Genomic DNA, 18,298 nt, shown 5'->3' with positions numbered 1-18,298 from the left:
CAAGCCTAGGCACGACCACGGAGAGCCGCCACATTTCCCTCTAAGGCAGACATGCCCAGACATGTTCAACAACTGGACTCTCACAGTTATGTGACATTAACATAAACCAACTGAGGACTTCCTCCCAGTCAGCTCTCTAACTAGTTGATCGTCATTATGTCCTTTAATGTGTAAGTCCTTACAACTGATACCTTTTGTGTAGAGAGGTGTGTGTGTGTGTGTGTAGAGAGAGTTGTGTGTGTGTGTGTGCGTGTGTGTGTGTGTGTGTGTGTGTGTGTGTAGAGGTGTATGTGTAGAGAGGTGTGTGTGTGTAGAAGTGTGTGTGTAGAGAGGTGTGTGGGTGTAGAGAGGTGTGTGTGTGTGTGTAGAGAGAGGTGTGTGTGTAGAGAGGTGTGTGTGTGTGTGTCGAGGTGTGTGTGTGTATGTAGAGGTGTGTGTGTGTGTGTAGAGAAGTGTGTGTGTGTGTGTGTGTGTGTGTGTGGAGAGGTGTGTGTGTGTGTGTGTGTGGGTGTGTGTGTAGAGGTGTGTGTGTGTATGTAGAGGTGTGTGTGTGTGTGTGTGTAGAGAGGTGTGTGTGTGTGTGTGTGTGTGTGTGTGTGTAGAGAGGTGTGTGTGTGTGTGTAGAGGTGTGTGTGTAGAGAGGTGTGTGGGTGTAGAGAGGTGTGTGTGTGTGTGTGTGTGTGTGTGTAGAGAGAGGTGTGTGTGTGTGTAGAGAGGTGTGTGTGTGTGTGTGTGTAGAGGTGTGTGTGTGTGTGTGTAGAGGTGTGTGTGTGTGTAGAGAGGTGTGTGTGTGTGTGTGTGTAGAGTGGTGTGTGTGTGTGTGTGTGTGTGTGTGTGTGTGTGTAGAGAGGTGTGTGTGTGTGTGTGTGTGTGTAGAGGTGTGTGTGTAGAGAGGTGTGTGTGTGTGTGTGTAGAGAGGTGTGTGTGTGTGTGTAGAGGTGTGTGTGTAGAGGTGTGTGTGTGTGTAGAGAGGTGTGTGTGTGTATATGTGTGTGTAGAGGTGTGTGTGTATGTAGAGGTGTGTGTGTGTGTAGAGAGGTGTGTGTGTGTGTGTGTGTGTGTGTGTGTGTGTGTGTGTGTAGAGAGGTGTGTGTGTGTGTGGAGAGGTGTGTGTGTGTGTGTGGGTGTGTGGGTGTGTGGGTGTGTGTGTAGAGGTGTGTGTGTGTGTGTGTGTGCGTGTAGAGGTGTGTGTGTATGTAGAGGTGTGTGTGTGTAGAGAGGTGTGTGTGTGTGTGTGTAGAGGTGTGTGTGTGTGTGTGTGTGTGTAGAGAGGTGTGTGTGTAGAGAGAGGTGTGTGTGTGTGTGTGTGTGTAGAGAGGTGTGTGTGTGTGTAGAGAGGTGTGTGTGCGTGTGTGTGTGTAGAGAGGTGTGTGTGTTTGTGTAAAGAGGGGTGTGTGTAGAGAGAGAGGGTGTGTGTGTAGAGAGAGGTGTGTGTGGTGTGTGTATGTAAAGAGGGGTGTGTGTGTGTGTAGAGAGAGAGAGAGGTGTGTGTGTGTGTAGAGATGTGTGTGTGTGTGTAGAGATGTGTGTGTGTGTGTGTAGAGTTGTGTGTGTGTAGAGATGGGTGTGTGTGTAGAGATGGGTGTGTGTGTAGAGATGGGTGTGTGTGTAGAGAGGTGTGTGTGTGTAGAGAGGTATGTGTGTAGAGATGGGTGTGTGTGTGTGTAAAGGTGTGTGTGTGTGTGTGTAGAGGTGTGTGTGTGTGTGTAGAGGTGTGTGTGTGTAGAGATGGGTGTGTGTGTGTAGAGGGGTGTGTGTAGAGAGGTGTGTGTGTAGAGAGGTGTGTGTGTAGAGAGGGGTGTGTGTAGAGAGGGGTGTGTGTGTAGAGGTGTGTGTGACCAACCCACCCAAAATACCCTCCTCGGTTAGCGTTGCTGTTTCACCTGTGGGCCTGATTTGAAGACGGCTCTGACACGCCCACCTGTTGACTCACTGGTTACAGCCATAGGGGTGGCTGGTGGGTAGAACGAGGGAAGGAGGAGGAGGGGAGAGATTACTGGCTCTGAGACAGCATGCTGCATTGTCCCGGTAACCTTATCTCTTGGCTACAGTCAGTTACCCCGCCGCTTTACAGTCGTCACCGCAGCAACGCCAATTAGACATCCTGTAATCCCGTCTTCACAGGTTAACGACGGGGATGGGACCGGCGGGGGTGAGCTCTGCAGGGGTGTTGTTGAGTTTTCAGGTTTCATTTTGAGTGGCAGGGCTTAGTGACCTTTGGATCGGACGTCATTGAGTCTTGAAGTTCGATGGCCAGAGTTTGGATTGACCTAGGCTTTGTCCCAACTCCCAAATGGCTCCCTATTCCCTACTATATATTAACTGAAACACTTTTGGCCAGGTGTTAGGGAACATTATTAATAATATTCCTATATGGTGCCATTTCGGATTTGCCCCTGGACCAGTTGCAGTACTTTAGCTCTTGTACTTTGCAGTTACAAGTCACAGTTTGACACAAAATGGCTTCCCTGCAGTCAGAAATCCAAGATTAGATGATATTGTTTCTTCTACTCAAGAGGCCCGAGGAGTCCTGGATGATGCAGTCAGGGCTTTCTGTGTGTCCGTTTGGCTTTCCCTCCCTCTCCTTTTTTCTCTCTCTCCCTCTTTCTACTCTCTCTCTTTCTTTTATGACCTCTCTGGAGAAGCCACTAGCTACCTAAGAGTCAGTATGACTCTCTTTCTCTCAATTCAATTTAAGGAGCTTTATTGGTATGGATACATTATGTTTACATTGCCAAAGCAAGTGAAATAGATAATAAACAAAAAATAGACACTAAACATTACACTAAAGACCCCACCCCCCTCCTTCTCTCGTCTTGTCACACGTTCTCATATACCTCCCTGCCCTCACCTAATTTCCTCTCCCTCCCGCCTCAACAACATAATACATGTTTAAGTCGAGAGAGGTTTACTAAAGATTCAGTCTACTGCAGTGCCTGCAGTCTAGAAACAGTAGCCTCTAAACCTGGAACATCTGATCTGAGACCTGAGGGGGAGTCAGGGCTTCAAATTCACCAAGTGTCAACAGGGAGGTGGGCGAACAGAAATGCACACTTACAGAAATATACACATACACACTTACAGAAATATACACATACACACTTACAGAAATATACACATACACACTTACAGAAATATATACATACAAACATACATAAATATATACACACGCACACGCACACACACACACACACACACACACACACACACACACACACACACACACACACACACACACACACACACAGACACAGACACAGACACGACACGACACATACACATACACACACGCACACACATAAATACACAGGCCACTGGAGCAGAACAGAACATATGCTGTTAAACATACACTGGTCCATGACTCACTAACTGCCCTATGTTGCCAAACCAGATGGAAGAGAGGATATGTTGTTAGCAGTAATGGTTAATGTTGTTTATAATGAAGAGACAATGTAGAGTGTTTAGACGATGTTTATCTGTAGGTGTAGGTCGGTTATGTTGACCATGTTTATTAGATGTAGGTCGGTTATGTTGACCATGTTCATTAGATGTAGGTCGGTTATGTTGACCATGTTCATTAGATGTAGGTCAGTTATGTTGACCATGTTGATTAGATGTAGGTCGGTTATGTTGACCATGTTGATTAGATGTAGTATCTGTTATGTTGACCATGTTGATTAGATGTAGGATCTGTTATGTTGACCATGTTTATTAGATGTAGGTTGGTTATGTTGACCATGTTCATTAGATGTAGGTCGGTTATGTTGACCATGTTGATTAGATGTAGGTTGGTTATGTTGACCATGTTCATTAGATGTAGGTCAGTTATGTTGACCATGTTGATTAGATGTAGGATCTGTTATGTTGACCATGTTGACTAGATGTAGGATCTGTTATGTTGACCATGTTTATTAGATGTAGGTCGGTTATGTTGACCATGTTTATTAGATGTAGGTTGGTTATGTTGACCATGTTGATTAGATGTAGGTTGGTTATGTTGACCATGTTCATTAGATGTAGGATCTGTTATGTTGACCATGTTGATTAGATGTAGGTTGGTTATGTTGACCATGTTTATTAGATGTAGGTCGGTTATGTTGACCATGTTCATTAGATGTAGGTCGGTTATGTTGACCATGTTGATTAGATGTAGGTTGGTTATGTTGACCATGTTCATTAGATGTAGGTCAGTTATGTTGACCATGTTGATTAGATGTAGGTTGGTTATGTTGACCATGTTTATTAGATGTAGGATCTGTTATGTTGACCATGTTGATTAGATGTAGGATCTGTTATGTTGACCATGTTTATTAGATGTAGGTCGGTTATGTTGACCATGTTTATTAGATGTAGGTCGGTTATGTTGACCATGTTCATTAGATGTAGGATCTGTTATGTTGACCATGTTGATTAGATGTAGGTTGGTTATGTTAACCATGTTGATTAGATGTAGGATCTGTTATGTTGACCATGTTTATTAGATGTAGGTCGGTTATGTTGACCATGTTGATTAGATGTAGGTTGGTTATGTTGACCATGTTGATTAGATGTAGGATCTGTTATGTTGACCATGTTGATTAGATGTAGGTTGGTTATGTTGACCATGTTGATTAGATGTAGGTTGGTTATGTTGACCATGTTCATTAGATGTAGGATCTGTTATGTTGACCATGTTGATTAGATGTAGGTTGGTTATGTTGACCATGTTGATTAGATGTAGGATCTGTTATGTTGACCATGTTCATTAGATGTAGGATCTGTTATGTTGACCATGTTGATTAGATGTAGGTTGGTTATGTTGACCATGTTGATTAGATGTAGGTTGGTTATGTTGACCATGTTGATTAGATGTAGGATCTGTTATGTTGACCATGTTGATTAGATGTAGGTTGGTTATGTTGACCATGTTGATTAGATGTAGGTTGGTTATGTTGACCATGTTGATTAGATGTAGGATCTGTTATGTTGACCATGTTTATAAGATGTAGGTTGGTTATGTTGACCATGTTCATTAGGTGTAGGTTGGTTATGTTGACCATGTTTATAAGATGTAGGTCGGTTATGTTGACCATGTTGATTAGATGTAGGATCTGTTATGTTGACCATGTTCATTAGGTGTAGGTTGGTTATGTTGACCATGTTGATTAGATGTAGGTTGGTTATGTTGACCATGTTGATTAGATGTAGGTTGGTTATGTTGACCATGTAGAGTGTTCATCTGGAGGTGTAGGTTGGTTATGTTGACCATGTTTATAAGATGTAGGTCGGTTATGTTGACCATGTTGATTAGATGTAGGATCTGTTATGTTGACCATGTTGATTAGATGTAGGTTGGTTATGTTGACCATGTAGAGTGTTCATCTGGAGGTGTAGGTTGGTTATGTTGACCATGTTTATAAGATGCAGGTCGGTTATGTTGACCATGTTCATTAGATGTAGGATCTGTTATGTTGACCATGTTTATTAGATGTAGGTTGGTTATGTTGACCATGTAGGGTGTTCATCTGGAGGTGTAGGTTGGTTATGTTGACCATGTTTATAAGATGTAGGATCTGTTATGTTGACCATGTTTATTAGATGTAGATCGGTTATATTGACCATGTTGATTAGATGTAGGATCTGTTATGTTGACCATGTTGATTAGATGTAGGTCGGTTATGTTGACCATGTTCATTAGATGTAGGTCGGTTATGTTGACCATGTTTATTAGATGTAGGATCTGTTATGTTGACCATGTTCATTAGATGTAGGATCTGTTATGTTGACCATGTTCATTAGATGTAGGTCGGTTATGTTGACCATGTTCATTAGATGTAGGTCGGTTATGTTGACCATGTTTATTAGATGTAGGTCGGTTATATTGACCATGTTCATTAGATGTAGGTCGGTTATGTTGACCATGTTCATTAGATGTAGGTCGGTTATGTTGACCATGTTTATTAGATGTAGGATCTGTTATGTTGACCATGTTCATTAGATGTAGGATCTGTTATGTTGACCATGTTCATTAGATGTAGGATCTGTTATGTTGACCATGTTTATTAGATGTAGGATCTGTTATGTTGACCATGTTTATTAGATGTAGGATCTGTTATGTTGACCATGTTCATTAGATGTAGGTCGGTTATGTTGACCATGTTCATTAGATGTAGGTCGGTTATGTTGACCATGTTGATTAGATGTAGGTCGGTTATGTTGACCATGTTCATTAGATGTAGGTCGGTTATGTTGACCATGTTTATTAGATGTAGGTCGGTTATTGTTGACCATGTTCATCTGGGCAGTGAGATCTTCATCTGATGGGATGTGTGATAGTCTGTGGAAAAATACCACATTCCTTTCTAATTCTGGGATTTGTTATTTTTCGGCGACATATTTACACGTCTGTTAAAATATTGAAAATGACTAAATGCCAGTGAGATACCAGATGCTTGCTGTACCTACGAGGTACCTTGGCAGTGAATGCTGCCAGGATACACTACCCACTGATTCCCAGTCATAGAGCTATCCCATGAGTACACAATGTGTGTGTATCCCCGCGCGGACTTCTGTGAGTGTGTGAGGGAGGCGACACTTCCGATGGAAGTGGCGATGTGCTTCGTCTCCGTGAAGCGGACGCTCACCAGGGATCAAGCTGTCAACAGTCTTCCGACACGTCACTTTAGTTAGCCACCTGGTGAAGGAGAGTGTGTGTGTGTGTGTGTGACTGTGTGTGACTGTGTGTGACTGTGTGTGACTGTGTGTGACTGTGTGTGAGTGTGTGTGAGTGTGTGTGTGAGTGTGACTGTGTTTGAACTGAGACACTGCAGAGACATTGCTGTGGGGGTGAATGAAGGTTGTTTAGTCAGTGCCTGTCAGACAGGGGAAGAGAGAGAGGTATGACATTGTGATGGTTTTGGTGGAAGATACTGCCCCTTGTGGCCAAAACAGAGTTTTATTTAATGGCTGCATGGTTAGAACTAGACTTGAGTCAATTTAATAGAGAATGCTGACATTGGCTGGTCTTCTTTGTTGTTTGTGCAGCGTTTCCTCCTCCTCCATCTTTCTTTGTTTATTCTCTCTCTCTCACTACTTCTCCCACCTCATTTTATCTTTTGCTCTCTCTCGCCCACTCTATCCACCCCTCTCTTATTTAGTTTCTCTCTCTCTCTCTTTCTGTCTTTCATTTGATCCCTCTGGTTCTCATCTTCTGCCATCCCCTCTCTGTCTCTCTCTCTCTCTCCCCTATTCTCGCTCCCTCCATCTTTCCTCTCCAGTGCCTTTGTAATAGTCTTTTATATCTCCATCCCTCCTTCCATCGCTCAGCTCGTGTGTGTGTGTGTGTGTGTGTGTGTGTGTGTGTGTGTGTGTGTGTGTGTGTGTGTGTGTGTGTGTGTGTGTGTGTGTGTGTGTGTGTGTGTGTGTGTGTGTGTTGACCGGTGCATCATTAGCGCTGTGTGTGATTGGCAGCAGGCCTGACAGGGCCTCCTATGGGGGGGAGGCAGTGGAGGGAACCTGCCGCTCTGCTCCGCAAGGGAAGACTGCCAAGCGTTCTCTCTCACACACTGAGACATGCATCCATCCATGCACAATAATGGCATGTTGTGTCTCTATGCAGGGTTGTGTCTTTGCCCCCTACTGTATCAAACATCCTAGCCTGTCAGAAACCTTTCACCCTCCCAGTAAAACATCTTTCATTTAGCCTCACACTCACTAAGACAGTCAGTCTCAGTCCTTTTTGTCAACTTTGGACTCCTACAAAATCCAACCGTTAAATTATTCAGCGACTTTGCCGCTCGCCCTCTGATCCCTCCCTCTCTTGACGTGTCCATTTGATGAGGATTAATAGAAACCGTATAAATCAGGAAATAAATACAGAAAAGTTGATGACAGCCCTCATCTGCTGTTAGAGAGAGAGAGGGGGGAGAGTAGCGAGAGAGAGAGAGAGAGGGGGAGAGTAGCGAGAGAGAGAGAGGGGAGAGTAGTGAGAGAGAGAGAGAGAGGGGGAAGAGTAGAGAGAGAGGGGGGAGAGTAGAGAGAGGTGGGAGAGTAGAGAGAGAGGGGGAGAGTAGAGAGAGGAGAGTAGAGAGAGAGAGAGGGGAGAGTAGACAGAGAGAGAGAGAGAGGGGAGAGTAGACAGAGAGAGGGGGGAGAGTAGAGAGAGAGGGGGGGAGAGTTGCGAGAGAGAGAGGGGGGAGAGTAGAGAGAGAGAGAGAAGGGAGAGGAGAGAGAGAGGGGGAGAGTAGAGAGAGAGAGAGAAGGGGGGAGAGTAGCGAGAGAGAGGGGGGAGAGTAGCAAGAGGGAGAGGGGGGGAGAGTAGAAAGAGAGAGAGGGAGGAGAGAGAGAGAGGGGGGAGGGTAGAGAGAGAGAGGGGGGAGGGTAGAGAGAGGGTGGAGAGGGGAGAGTAGCGAGAGAGAGAGAGAGGGGGGAGAGTATAGAGAGAGAGAGAGAGGGGGGGGGGGGAGAGTAGAGAGAGAGAGAGGGGAGAGTAGCGAGAGAGAGAGAGAGAGAGAGAGAGGGGAGAGTATAGAGAGAGAGAGAGGGGGGAGTAGAGAGAGAGAGGGGAGAGTAGCGAGAGAGAGAGGGGGGAGAGTACAGAGAGAGAGAGGGGAGAGTGGAGAGAGAGAGGGGGGAGAGTAGAGAGAGAGAGGGGGGAGAGTAGAGAGAGAGAGAGGGGAGAGTATAGAGAGAGAGAGAGAGGGGGGGGAGTAGAGAGAGAGAGAGAGGGGGAGAGTAGAGAGAGAGAGGGGGAGAGTAGAGAGAGGGGAGAGTAGCGAGAGAGAGAGAGAGGGGTGAGAGTAGAGAGAGAGAGAGGGGAGAGTAGCGAGAGAGAGAGAGAGAGAGGGGTGAGAGTAGAGAGAGAGAGAGGGGAGAGTAGCGAGAGAGAGAGAGGGGAGAGGAGAGAGAGAGAAGGGGGGAGAGTAGCGAGAGATGGAGAGGGGGGAGAGTAGAGACAGAGAGAGAGGGGGGAGAGTAGAGAGAGAGAGAGAGGGGGGAGAGTAGAGAGAGAGAGAGAGGGGGGAGAGTAGAGAGAGAGAGGGGGGGAGAGTAGAGAGAGAGAGAGGGGAGAGTAGAGAGAGAGGGGGGAGAGTAGAGAGAGAGAGAGGGGGGAGAGTAGAGAGAGAGAGGGGAGAGTAGCGAGAGAGAGAGAGGGGGAGAGTATATAGAGAGAGAGAGAGAGAGAGGGGAGAGTAGCGAGAGAGGGGGGAGAGTAGAGAGAGAGAGGGGGGGGAGAGTAGAGAGAGAGGGGGGAGAGTAGAGAGAGAGAGGGGGGAGAGTAGAGAGAGAGAGAGAGAGGGGGGAGAGTAGCGAGAGAGAGAGAGAGGGGGGAGAGTAGAGAGAGAGAGAGGAAGAGAGACAGTAAAGAAGGGTAGGGGGAGAGAGAGGAGGAGATACAGAGTAAACAAGGATGGGGGAGAGAGAAAGGAGGAGAGACAGAGTAAAGAAGGATGGGGGAGAGAGAGGGGGGGTGAGTATAGAGAGAGAGAGAGAGAGAGGGGGGGGAGTAGCGAGAGAGAGAGAGAGAGAGAGGGGGGGAGTAGAGAGAGAGAGGAGGAGAGACATTAAAGAAGGGTAGGGGAGAGAGAGAGGAGGAGAGACAGAGTAAAGAAGGATGGGGAAGAGAGAGAGAGAGGAGGAGAGACAGAGTAAAGAAGGATGGGGAAGAGAGAGAGAGGAGGAGAGACAGAGTAAAGAAGGATGGGGGAGAGAGAGAGGAGGAGAGACAGAGTAAAGAAGGATGGGGGAGAGAGAGGGGAGGAGAGACAGAGTAAAGAAGGATGGGGAGAGAAAGAGAGGAGGAGAGACAGAGTAAAGAAGGATGGGGGAGAGAGCGAGGACGAGATACAGAGTAAAGAAGGATGGGGGGAGAGAGAGGAGGAGAGACAGAGTAAAGAAGGATGGGGGAGAGAGAGGAGGAGAGACAGAGTAAAGAAGGATGGGGGAGAGAGAGAGGAGGAGATACAGAGTAAAGAAGGATGGGGGAGAGAGAGAGGAGGAGAGAGAGTAAAAGAGGAGAGGGGAAGAGAGAGAGAGGAGGAGAGACAGAGTCAAGAAGGATGGGGGAGAGAGAGGAGGAGAGACAGAGTAGAGAATGATGGGGGAGAGAGAGGAGGAGAGACAGCATAAAGAAGGATGGGGGAGAGAGAGAGGAGGAGAGACAGAGTAAAGAAGGATGGGGGAGAGAGAGGAGGAGAGACAGAGTAAAGAAGGATGGGGGAGAGAGAGAGGAGGAGATACAGAGTAAAGAAGGATGGGGGAGAGAGAGAGGAGGAGAGAGAGTAAAAGAGGAGAGGGGAAGAGAGAGAGAGGAGGAGAGACAGAGTCAAGAAGGATGGGGGAGAGAGAGGAGGAGAGACAGAGTAGAGAATGATGGGGGAGAGAGAGGAGGAGAGACAGCATAAAGAAGGATGGGGGAGAGAGAGAGGAGGAGAGACAGAGTAAAGAAGGATGGAGAGAGAGAGAGGAGGAGAGACAGAGTAAAGAATGATGGGGGAGAGAGAGGAGGGGAGACAGAGTAAAGAAGGATGGGGGAGAGAGAGAAGATGAGAGACAGAGTAAAGAAGGATGGAGAGAGAGAGGAGGAGAGACAGAGTAAAGAATGATGGGGGAGAGAGAGAGGAGGAGAGACAGAGTAAAGAATGATGGGGGAGAGAGAGAGGAGGAGATACAGAGTAGAGAATGATGGGGGAGAGAGAGGAGGAGAGACAGAGTAAAGAAGGATGGGGGAGAGAGAGAGGAGGAGAGACAGAGTAAATAAGGATGGGGGAGAGAGAGAGAGGAGGAGAGACAGAGTAAAGAAGGATGGGAGGAGAGAGAGAGGAGGAGATACAGAGTGAAGTAGGATGGGGGAGAGAGAGAGGATGAGAGACAGAGTAAAGAAGGATGGAGAGAGAGAGGAGGAGAGAGAGTAAAGAATGATGGGGGAGAGAGAGGAGGAGAGACAGAGTAAAGAAGGATGGGGTAGAGAGAGAGGAGGAGAGACAGAGTAAAGAAGGATGGGGGAGAGGGAGAGGAGGAGAGACAGAGTAAAGACGGATGGGGGAGAGAGAGAGGAGGAGATACAGAGTAAAGAATGATGGGGGAGAGAGAGGAGGAGAGACAGAGTAAAGAGGGGTAGGGGGAGAGAGAGGAGGAGATACAGAGTAAAGAAGGATGGGGGAGAGAGAGAGGAGGAGAGACAGAGTAAAGAAGGATGGGGGAGAGAGAGAGGAGGAGAGACAGAGTAAAAGAGGAGAGGGAGGAGAAAGAGGAGAGAAAGAGAGAGTCCTAGATTTCTTTCTGCAACACTGATGTTATAATTGAAGGTGACATTACAGACAGGCGGTGACATGGACGAGGAGGAGAGACAGAGTAAAGAAGGATGGGGGAGAGAGAGGAGGAGAGACAGAGTAAAGAAGGATGGGGGAGAGAGAGAGGAGGAGAGACAGAGTAAAGAAGGATGGGGGAGAGAGAGAGGAGGAGATACAGAGTAATGAAGGATGGGGGAGAGAGAGAGGAGGAGAGACAGAGTAAAGAAGGATGGGGAGAGAGAGAGGAGGAGAGACAGAGTAAAGAAGGATGTTGGAGAGAGAGAGGAGGAGAGACAGAGTAAAGAAGGAGGGGGAGAGAGAGAGGAGGAGATACAGAGTAGAGAATGATGGGGGAGAGAGAGGAGGAGAGACAGAGTAAAGAAGGATGGGGGAGAGAGAGAGGAGGAGAGACAGAGTAAAGAAGGATGGGGGAGAGAGAGAGGAGGAGAGAGAGTAAAAGAGGAGAGGGGAGAGAGAGAGAGGAGGAGAGACAGAGTAAAGAAGGGTAGGGGGAGAGAGAGGAGGAGATACAGAGTAAAGAAGGATGGTAGAGAGAGAGAGAGGAGGAGAGACAGAGTAAAGAAGGATGGGGAGAGAGAGGAGGAGAGACAGAGTAAAGAAGGATGGGGGAGAGAGAGAGAAGGAGAGACAGAGTAAAGAAGGATGGGGGAGAGAGAGAGGAGGAGATACAGAGTAATGAAGGATGGGGGAGAGAGAGAGGAGGAGAGACATAGTAAAGAAGGATGTTGGAGAGAGAGAGGAGGAGAGAGAGTAAAAGAGGAGAGGGGAGAGAGAGAGAGGAGGAGAGACAGAGTAAAGAATGATGGGGAAGAGAGAGAGAGGAGGAGAGACAGAGTAAAGAAGGATGGGGGAGAGAGAGAGGAGGAGAGACAGAGTAAAGAAGGAGGGGGAGAGAGAGAGGAGGAGATACAGAGTAGAGAATGATGGGGGAGAGAGAGGAGGAGAGACAGAGTAAAGAAGGATGGGGGAGAGAGAGAGGAGGAGAGACAGAGTAAAGAAGGACGGGGGAGAGAGAGAGGAGGAGAGAGAGTAAAAGAGGAGAGGGGAGAGAGAGAGAGGGGAGGAGAGACAGAGTAAAGAAGGGTAGGGGGAGAGAGAGGAGGAGATACAGAGTAAAGAAGGATGGGAGAGAGAGAGAGAGGAGGAGAGACAGAGTAAAGAAGGATGGGGAGAGAGAGGAGGAGAGACAGAGTAAAGAAGGATGGGGGAGAGAGAGAGAAGGAGAGACAGTAAAGAAGGATGGGGGAGAGAGAGAGGAGGAGATACAGAGTAATGAAGGATGGGGGAGAGAGAGAGGAGGAGAGACAGAGTAAAGAAGGATGGGGGAGAGAGAGAGGAGGAGAGACAGAGTAAAGAAGGATGGGGGAGAGAGAGAGGAGGAGATACAGAGTAAAGAAGGGTAGGGGGAGAGAGAGGAGGAGATACAGAGTAAATAAGGATGGGGGAGGGAGAGAGAGGAGAGACAGAGTAAAGAAGGATGGGGGAGAGAGAGGAGGAGAGACAGAGTAAAGAAGGATGGGGGAGAGAGAGGAGGAGAGACAGAGTAAAGAAGGATGGGGGAGAGAGAGAGGAGGAGATACAGAGTAAAGAAGGATGTTGGAGAGAGAGAGGAGGAGAGAGAGTAAAAGAGGAGAGGGGAGAGAGAGAGAGAGGAGGAGAGACAGAGTAAAGAATGATGGGGAAGAGAGAGAGAGGAGGAGAGACAGAGTAAAGAAGGATGGGGCAGAGAGAGAGGAGGAGAGACAGAGTAAAGAAGGAGGGGGAGAGAGAGAGGAGGAGATACAGAGTAGAGAATGATGGGGGAGAGAGAGGAGGAGATACAGAGTAAAGAAGGATGGGGGAGAGAGAGGAGAGGAGAGACAGAGTAAAGAAGGATGGGGGAGAGAGAGAGGAGGAGAGACAGAGTAAAAGAGGAGAGGGAGGAGAAAGAGGAGAGAAAGAGAGAGTCCTAGATTTCTTTCTGCAACACTGATGTTATAATTGAAGGTGACATTACAGACAGGCGGTGACATGGACGTGTGACCCAGACACACTTACAGACACTCAGACACACACACACACACACACACACACACACACACACACACACACACACACACACACACACACACACACACACACACACACATGCTTAAGAGACCCGGAGGTTAAGTATTAGGCTGTCCACAGAGACTGGTTGAAGAGCACTTCTTCTTGTCTAGACACCAGTGATATCAATCTGGTTGAAACTTCTGCTGAGCAGTTAGTGAGAGCTGTCATGTTTCACTGATACCCTACCATTATACCTGTCAGGAAGACTTCTGGTCACGTTGGACAGTTCAAACACAATCCCTCTACATTATACAGTAACTATCCAGTTAGTGGGGCAGGACATTGGCTGGCTGTTGTCATGGCGACAGCAGAAAGTCTATCACTACACAACTCTGAAGAGAACTGTGTAAAAAGTAGCAACTGTAATCTCCCGGTGTGAATTTGGAACGGTTCGTCCTTGAGTTGCTGTCCGTTGTGAGTGGAGTGAATGAGACTTGGAGCGAGAGGGCGATGCCACGAGTTATTCTATGTTTTTATTAGACTTTTACTATGAGTTTCTAGACTCTTAACACTAGCCTAAGTTGTTAGGTACTGCGCTTCTGTTCAGAGCTCGTATTCAGTGCACATGAATAGAACTTCAAATGAGAGCCAGGCCGCAAAATAGTTTTTCGACTTCTACCACAATGCCCTTTTGTGAAGGCATACCCTTGAACGTGTAGATTTTCAACAACCACAAAACATAGATTCCGGGGGAGAGTTGTACAGCACAATGGCTGTCACACACCACAACGTTTGATAGCCCCCTTGAGATTTGTGTGTGTGACTCATTCATTCTAGAAAACACCAATTATTTCCTGGTTGACACCTGGTTTAATACTTGGTCATAATGGTTTCTCCTGTTTTCCTTTCCCTTCCTGTTCACCCTTCCTCCCTCGTTTTCCCTTCCCTCTCACCCTTCCTCCCTCCTTTTACCTTCCTGTTCACCCTTCCTCCTTCGTTTTCCCTTCCCTCTCACCCTTCCTCCCTCGTTTTCCCTTCCCTTTCACCCTTCCTCCCTCGTTTTCCCTTCCCTCTCACCCTTCCTCCCTCCTTTTCCCTTCCCGTTCATCCTTCCTCCCTCCTTTTCCCTTCCCTTTCACCCTTCCTCCCTCGTTTTCCCTTCCCGTTCACCCTTCCTCCCTCGTTTTCCCTTCCCTCTCACCCTTCCTCCCTCGTTTTCCCTTCCCTTTCACCCTTCCTCCCTCGTTTTCCCTTCCCTCTCACCCTTCCTCCCTCCTTTTCCCTTCCCGTTCATCCTTCCTCCCTCCTTTTCCCTTCCCTTTCACCCTTCCTCCCTCCTTTTCCCTTCCCGTTCACCCTTCCTCCCTCCTTTTCCCTTCCCTCTCACCCTTCCTCCCTCCTTTTCCCTTCCTGTTCACCCTTCCTCCCTCCTTTTCCCTTCCCTCTCACCCTTCCTCCCTCCTTTTCCCTTCCCTCTCACCCTTCCTCCCTCCTTTTCCCTTCCCGTTCACCCTTCCTCCCTCCTTTTCCCTTCCCGTTCACCCTTCCTCCCTCCTTTTCCCTTCCTGTTCACCCTTCCTCCCTCCTTTTCCCTTCCCTCTCACCCTTCCTCCCTCCTTTTCCCTTCCCGTTCACCCTTCCTCCCTCCTTTTCCCTTCCCTCTCACCCTTCCTCCCTCGTTTTCCCTGCCCGTTCACCCTTCCTCCCTCCTTTTCCCTTCCTGTTCACCCTTCCTCCCTCCTTTTCCCTTCCCGTTCACCCTTCCTCCCTCGTTTTCCCTTCCCTCTCACCCTTCCTCCCTCCTTTTCCCTTCCCTCTCACCCTTCCTCCCTCCTTTTCCCTTCCCGTTCACCCTTCCTCCCTCCTTTTCCCTTCCCTCTCACCCTTCCTCCCTCCTTTTCCCTTCCCGTTCACCCTTCCTCCCTCATTTTCCCTTCCCTCTCACCCTTCCTCCCTCCTTTTCCCTTCCCGTTCACCCTTCCTCCCTCCTTTTCCCTTCCCTCTCACCCTTCCTCCCTCCTTTTCCCTTCCCGTTCACCCTTCCTCCCTCCTTTTCCCTTCCCTCTCACCTTTCCTCCCTCCTTTTCCCTTCCCTCTCACCCTTCCTCCCTCCTTTTCCCTTCCCTCTCACCCTTCCTCCCTCGTTTTCCATTCCCGTTCACCCTTCCTCCCTCCTTTTCCCTTCCCTCTCACCCTTCCTCCCTCCTTTTCCCTTCCCTCTCACCCTTCCTCCCTCCTTTTCCCTTCCCTCTCACCCTTCCTCCCTCCTTTTCCCTTTCCGTTCACCCTTCCTCCCTCCTTTTCCCTTTCCGTCTTCCTCCCCTCTCATCCTCCTCTCTCCATCCCTGTTGTTCCAGAACATGTTGGTGGAGAAGGTGGATCAGATGATGGAGTGGAGCTCCAGGCGTTCCGTGATCCGGATGAACGGCGATAAGTTCCGGAGGTTCGTCAAGGCCCCGCCCCGGAACTACTCGGTCATCGTGATGTTCACTGCGCTGCAGCCACAGAGGCAGTGCTCCGTCTGCAGGTATGGAACCCCTCCGCGCCGCCACACGACCACAGACAGGAGGCGCTATGCTACACAGCACTGGGTACAGTTTTTGCAGGTTTTTGCTCCAGCCCAGTGTGTTGAGACCATGTGAAATACACTTGAAATAAATAGTGATTTGATTTGAAGATCAGGATGAGCTGTTTATTTGAATCAGGGATGCAGCAGGTAGCCTAGAGGTCAGAGGGTTGTGCCAGTAACCCGAAGATGGCTGGTTAGAATACCCGACTACGTGAAAGACATGTGGATGACAGTTTGATCCAGGGGCGCTGTACTTCTATGTCTGAACCCTGTAAAACAACACATTTCACTGCACCTACCTGGTGTGTGTGACAATAAAACATAGATTTATTTGATTATCTTGGAACAAAATGGTGCACACACAGCAGCCCTTCAGGCCTGGAGTTTCCCACCTCGGCCCAATCAGTCAATACAAGATAATACAAATCAATCATACAGTTGATGAAAGAGACTAAACAGAATAAAGAAAAGTATGATGACCTTTTGTTTGATCTCTAGTGATGACCCATCAACAACTCTACAGAACAGTCAGTCTATTCAGTCTAGATCTACGTTTGGGTATAGGGGGGAGTTTAAAGACAACGACATAGGCTGAAGTCATCATGCCCTTTTGACCTCTGGTGATAGTCCATCAACCTGCCAGTCTGTTCAGTCTAGATCTGTGTTTGGCTATGACGTAGACGACAGTCAACATGACCTGTTGACCTTTAGTGATGACCTCCAGACAGTGATCTACTCTACATAACAGCCAGTATGTTCAGTCTAGATCTATGTTTGGCTATGACATAGACGACAGTCAACATGACCTGTTGACGTGTAGTGATGACCTCCAGACAGTGATCTACTCTACATAACAGCCAGTATGTTCAGTCTAGATCTATGTTTGGCTATGACATAGACGACAGTCAACATGACCTGTTGACCTTTAATGATGACCTCCAGACAGTGATCTACTCTACAAAACAGCCAGTGTGTTCAGTCTAGATCTCCGTTTTGGGGCCCAGTGTCTCACCAGGGTGTTTTTCTCCTCAAGGAGCCTTCATACGGAGAACCCTTCACACGGAGAACCGTTCACACGGAGAACCCAGCCGTTCGCTTCATTGAATAAAGATGACGCCGACCAGGGAATAATCATGTGTATTACGGAAATAGAGGAAGTTAATTTAATCCACACTGACCTTTCCCACTCCCATCATCCTCTCTGTTCCCCGTGACCCATAATGCTTTTTTAATCATCTGCTGTCGACTCAAATCACTTAATTATTTATCTCTCTCTCTCTCTCTCTCTGTTCCTCTTGTTTTTTGTTTTTCCCTCGCCCTCTCTTCCGGCTCTCAACGACGGCAGTGCCAACCTCGACGTATGCATTTATATATCCATTCATATTAAAATGATTCATCTTAACCAGGAAACAAGGTTTCCTTTCAATTTGAGGACGTCACTCCGAAGCGCATTAGTTAATGTCACGCGCCAGCTCTCTCTGCTTCGCAATTGAAACGGACCATTTGCATAAACGATACCATCGCGTTGCTATTCAGCGGGCGCCCAAGACACATTTTGGGTTGTGACCCCCCCGTCAGCGTTCAAAGTACAGACGGGCACCGGGAGGGACTGCTAATCGCCGGGGTCCTCGCACTGCCATCACTCTTTCTTTCATTCTTCTCGCTCTCTTTTCTGTACCACTCTCTCTTTGTTTGTTTCCTTCTCTCCGTCTCAGTTCCTCTTTCTCTCTCTCCCTCCCTCCAATGACGGTACGATTTAAAGTGCACTGTGCTGAAAGCTACTAATTGTTTACAGACTTTAATCACCAAAAGTGCCACCAAACACAACGCTCTCTGAAGAGACACACTATACGTAGAGCAGCGCCAGAGCGCGCAACACTACACACCATATCACTTATGGAGGAGCATGAATAGTACATGAAGTCAATGCAACATTGATGCAAGTCGACATGCAATTTATGGCACTTGTGTTTAATTCCCAACAGAAACGAGTGTTTTGCTACTTGTTTTATTCATGATTTTCTGTTGTCCCGTTTGTTAATTCATGTACTGTAACGTGTGGCAGAGGACATTAAAGTTGTCAGAGGACATTAAAGTTGTCGCCAGACGTTGGCGCTGCGACTTTACGAAGCCATCTGGAGTAAACACGCTTTTATGAGGTTATTTGAGCTCTAAATGGGAAGCTTCAAGACTTCCACAGGCCCAAACTCTCTTTCCACTAGTTTTAAGTGTACTTCTAACTAGGGTTGCATAATTCCTGGAACTTTCAATACATTCCCTGGTATCCCTCTTGGAGAATTCCCAGAAACAGGAGGGAATATAAAATCCAGAATCATCCAACAAGGATTTGTGGAAAACCAGTGAATTTATTGAACGATTTTGAAACCCTACTTTAAACTCTATTACG

The 18,298-nt window shown here is 47.7% G+C and overlaps 1 protein-coding gene across 1 annotated transcript in view; it reads left to right on the top strand.

The window, feature by feature from the left end:
• The window catches only part of LOC110534787 (tumor suppressor candidate 3), a 107,458-nt gene that overhangs the window by 20,519 nt on the left and 68,641 nt on the right, over positions 1 to 18,298 (top strand). Inside the window, exon 2 of the mRNA XM_036953987.1 lies at positions 15,680 to 15,849. Coding sequence (XP_036809882.1) covers positions 15,680 to 15,849 — 170 coding nt within the window. The remainder of the gene's footprint in view (positions 1 to 15,679; positions 15,850 to 18,298) is intronic.

The sequence above is a fragment of the Oncorhynchus mykiss genome, chromosome 19 (assembly GCF_013265735.2).
Source record: "Oncorhynchus mykiss isolate Arlee chromosome 19, USDA_OmykA_1.1, whole genome shotgun sequence".
Classification (NCBI taxonomy): Eukaryota; Metazoa; Chordata; class Actinopteri; order Salmoniformes; family Salmonidae; genus Oncorhynchus; species Oncorhynchus mykiss.
This window is presented reverse-complemented; position numbering and strand designations above follow the sequence as displayed.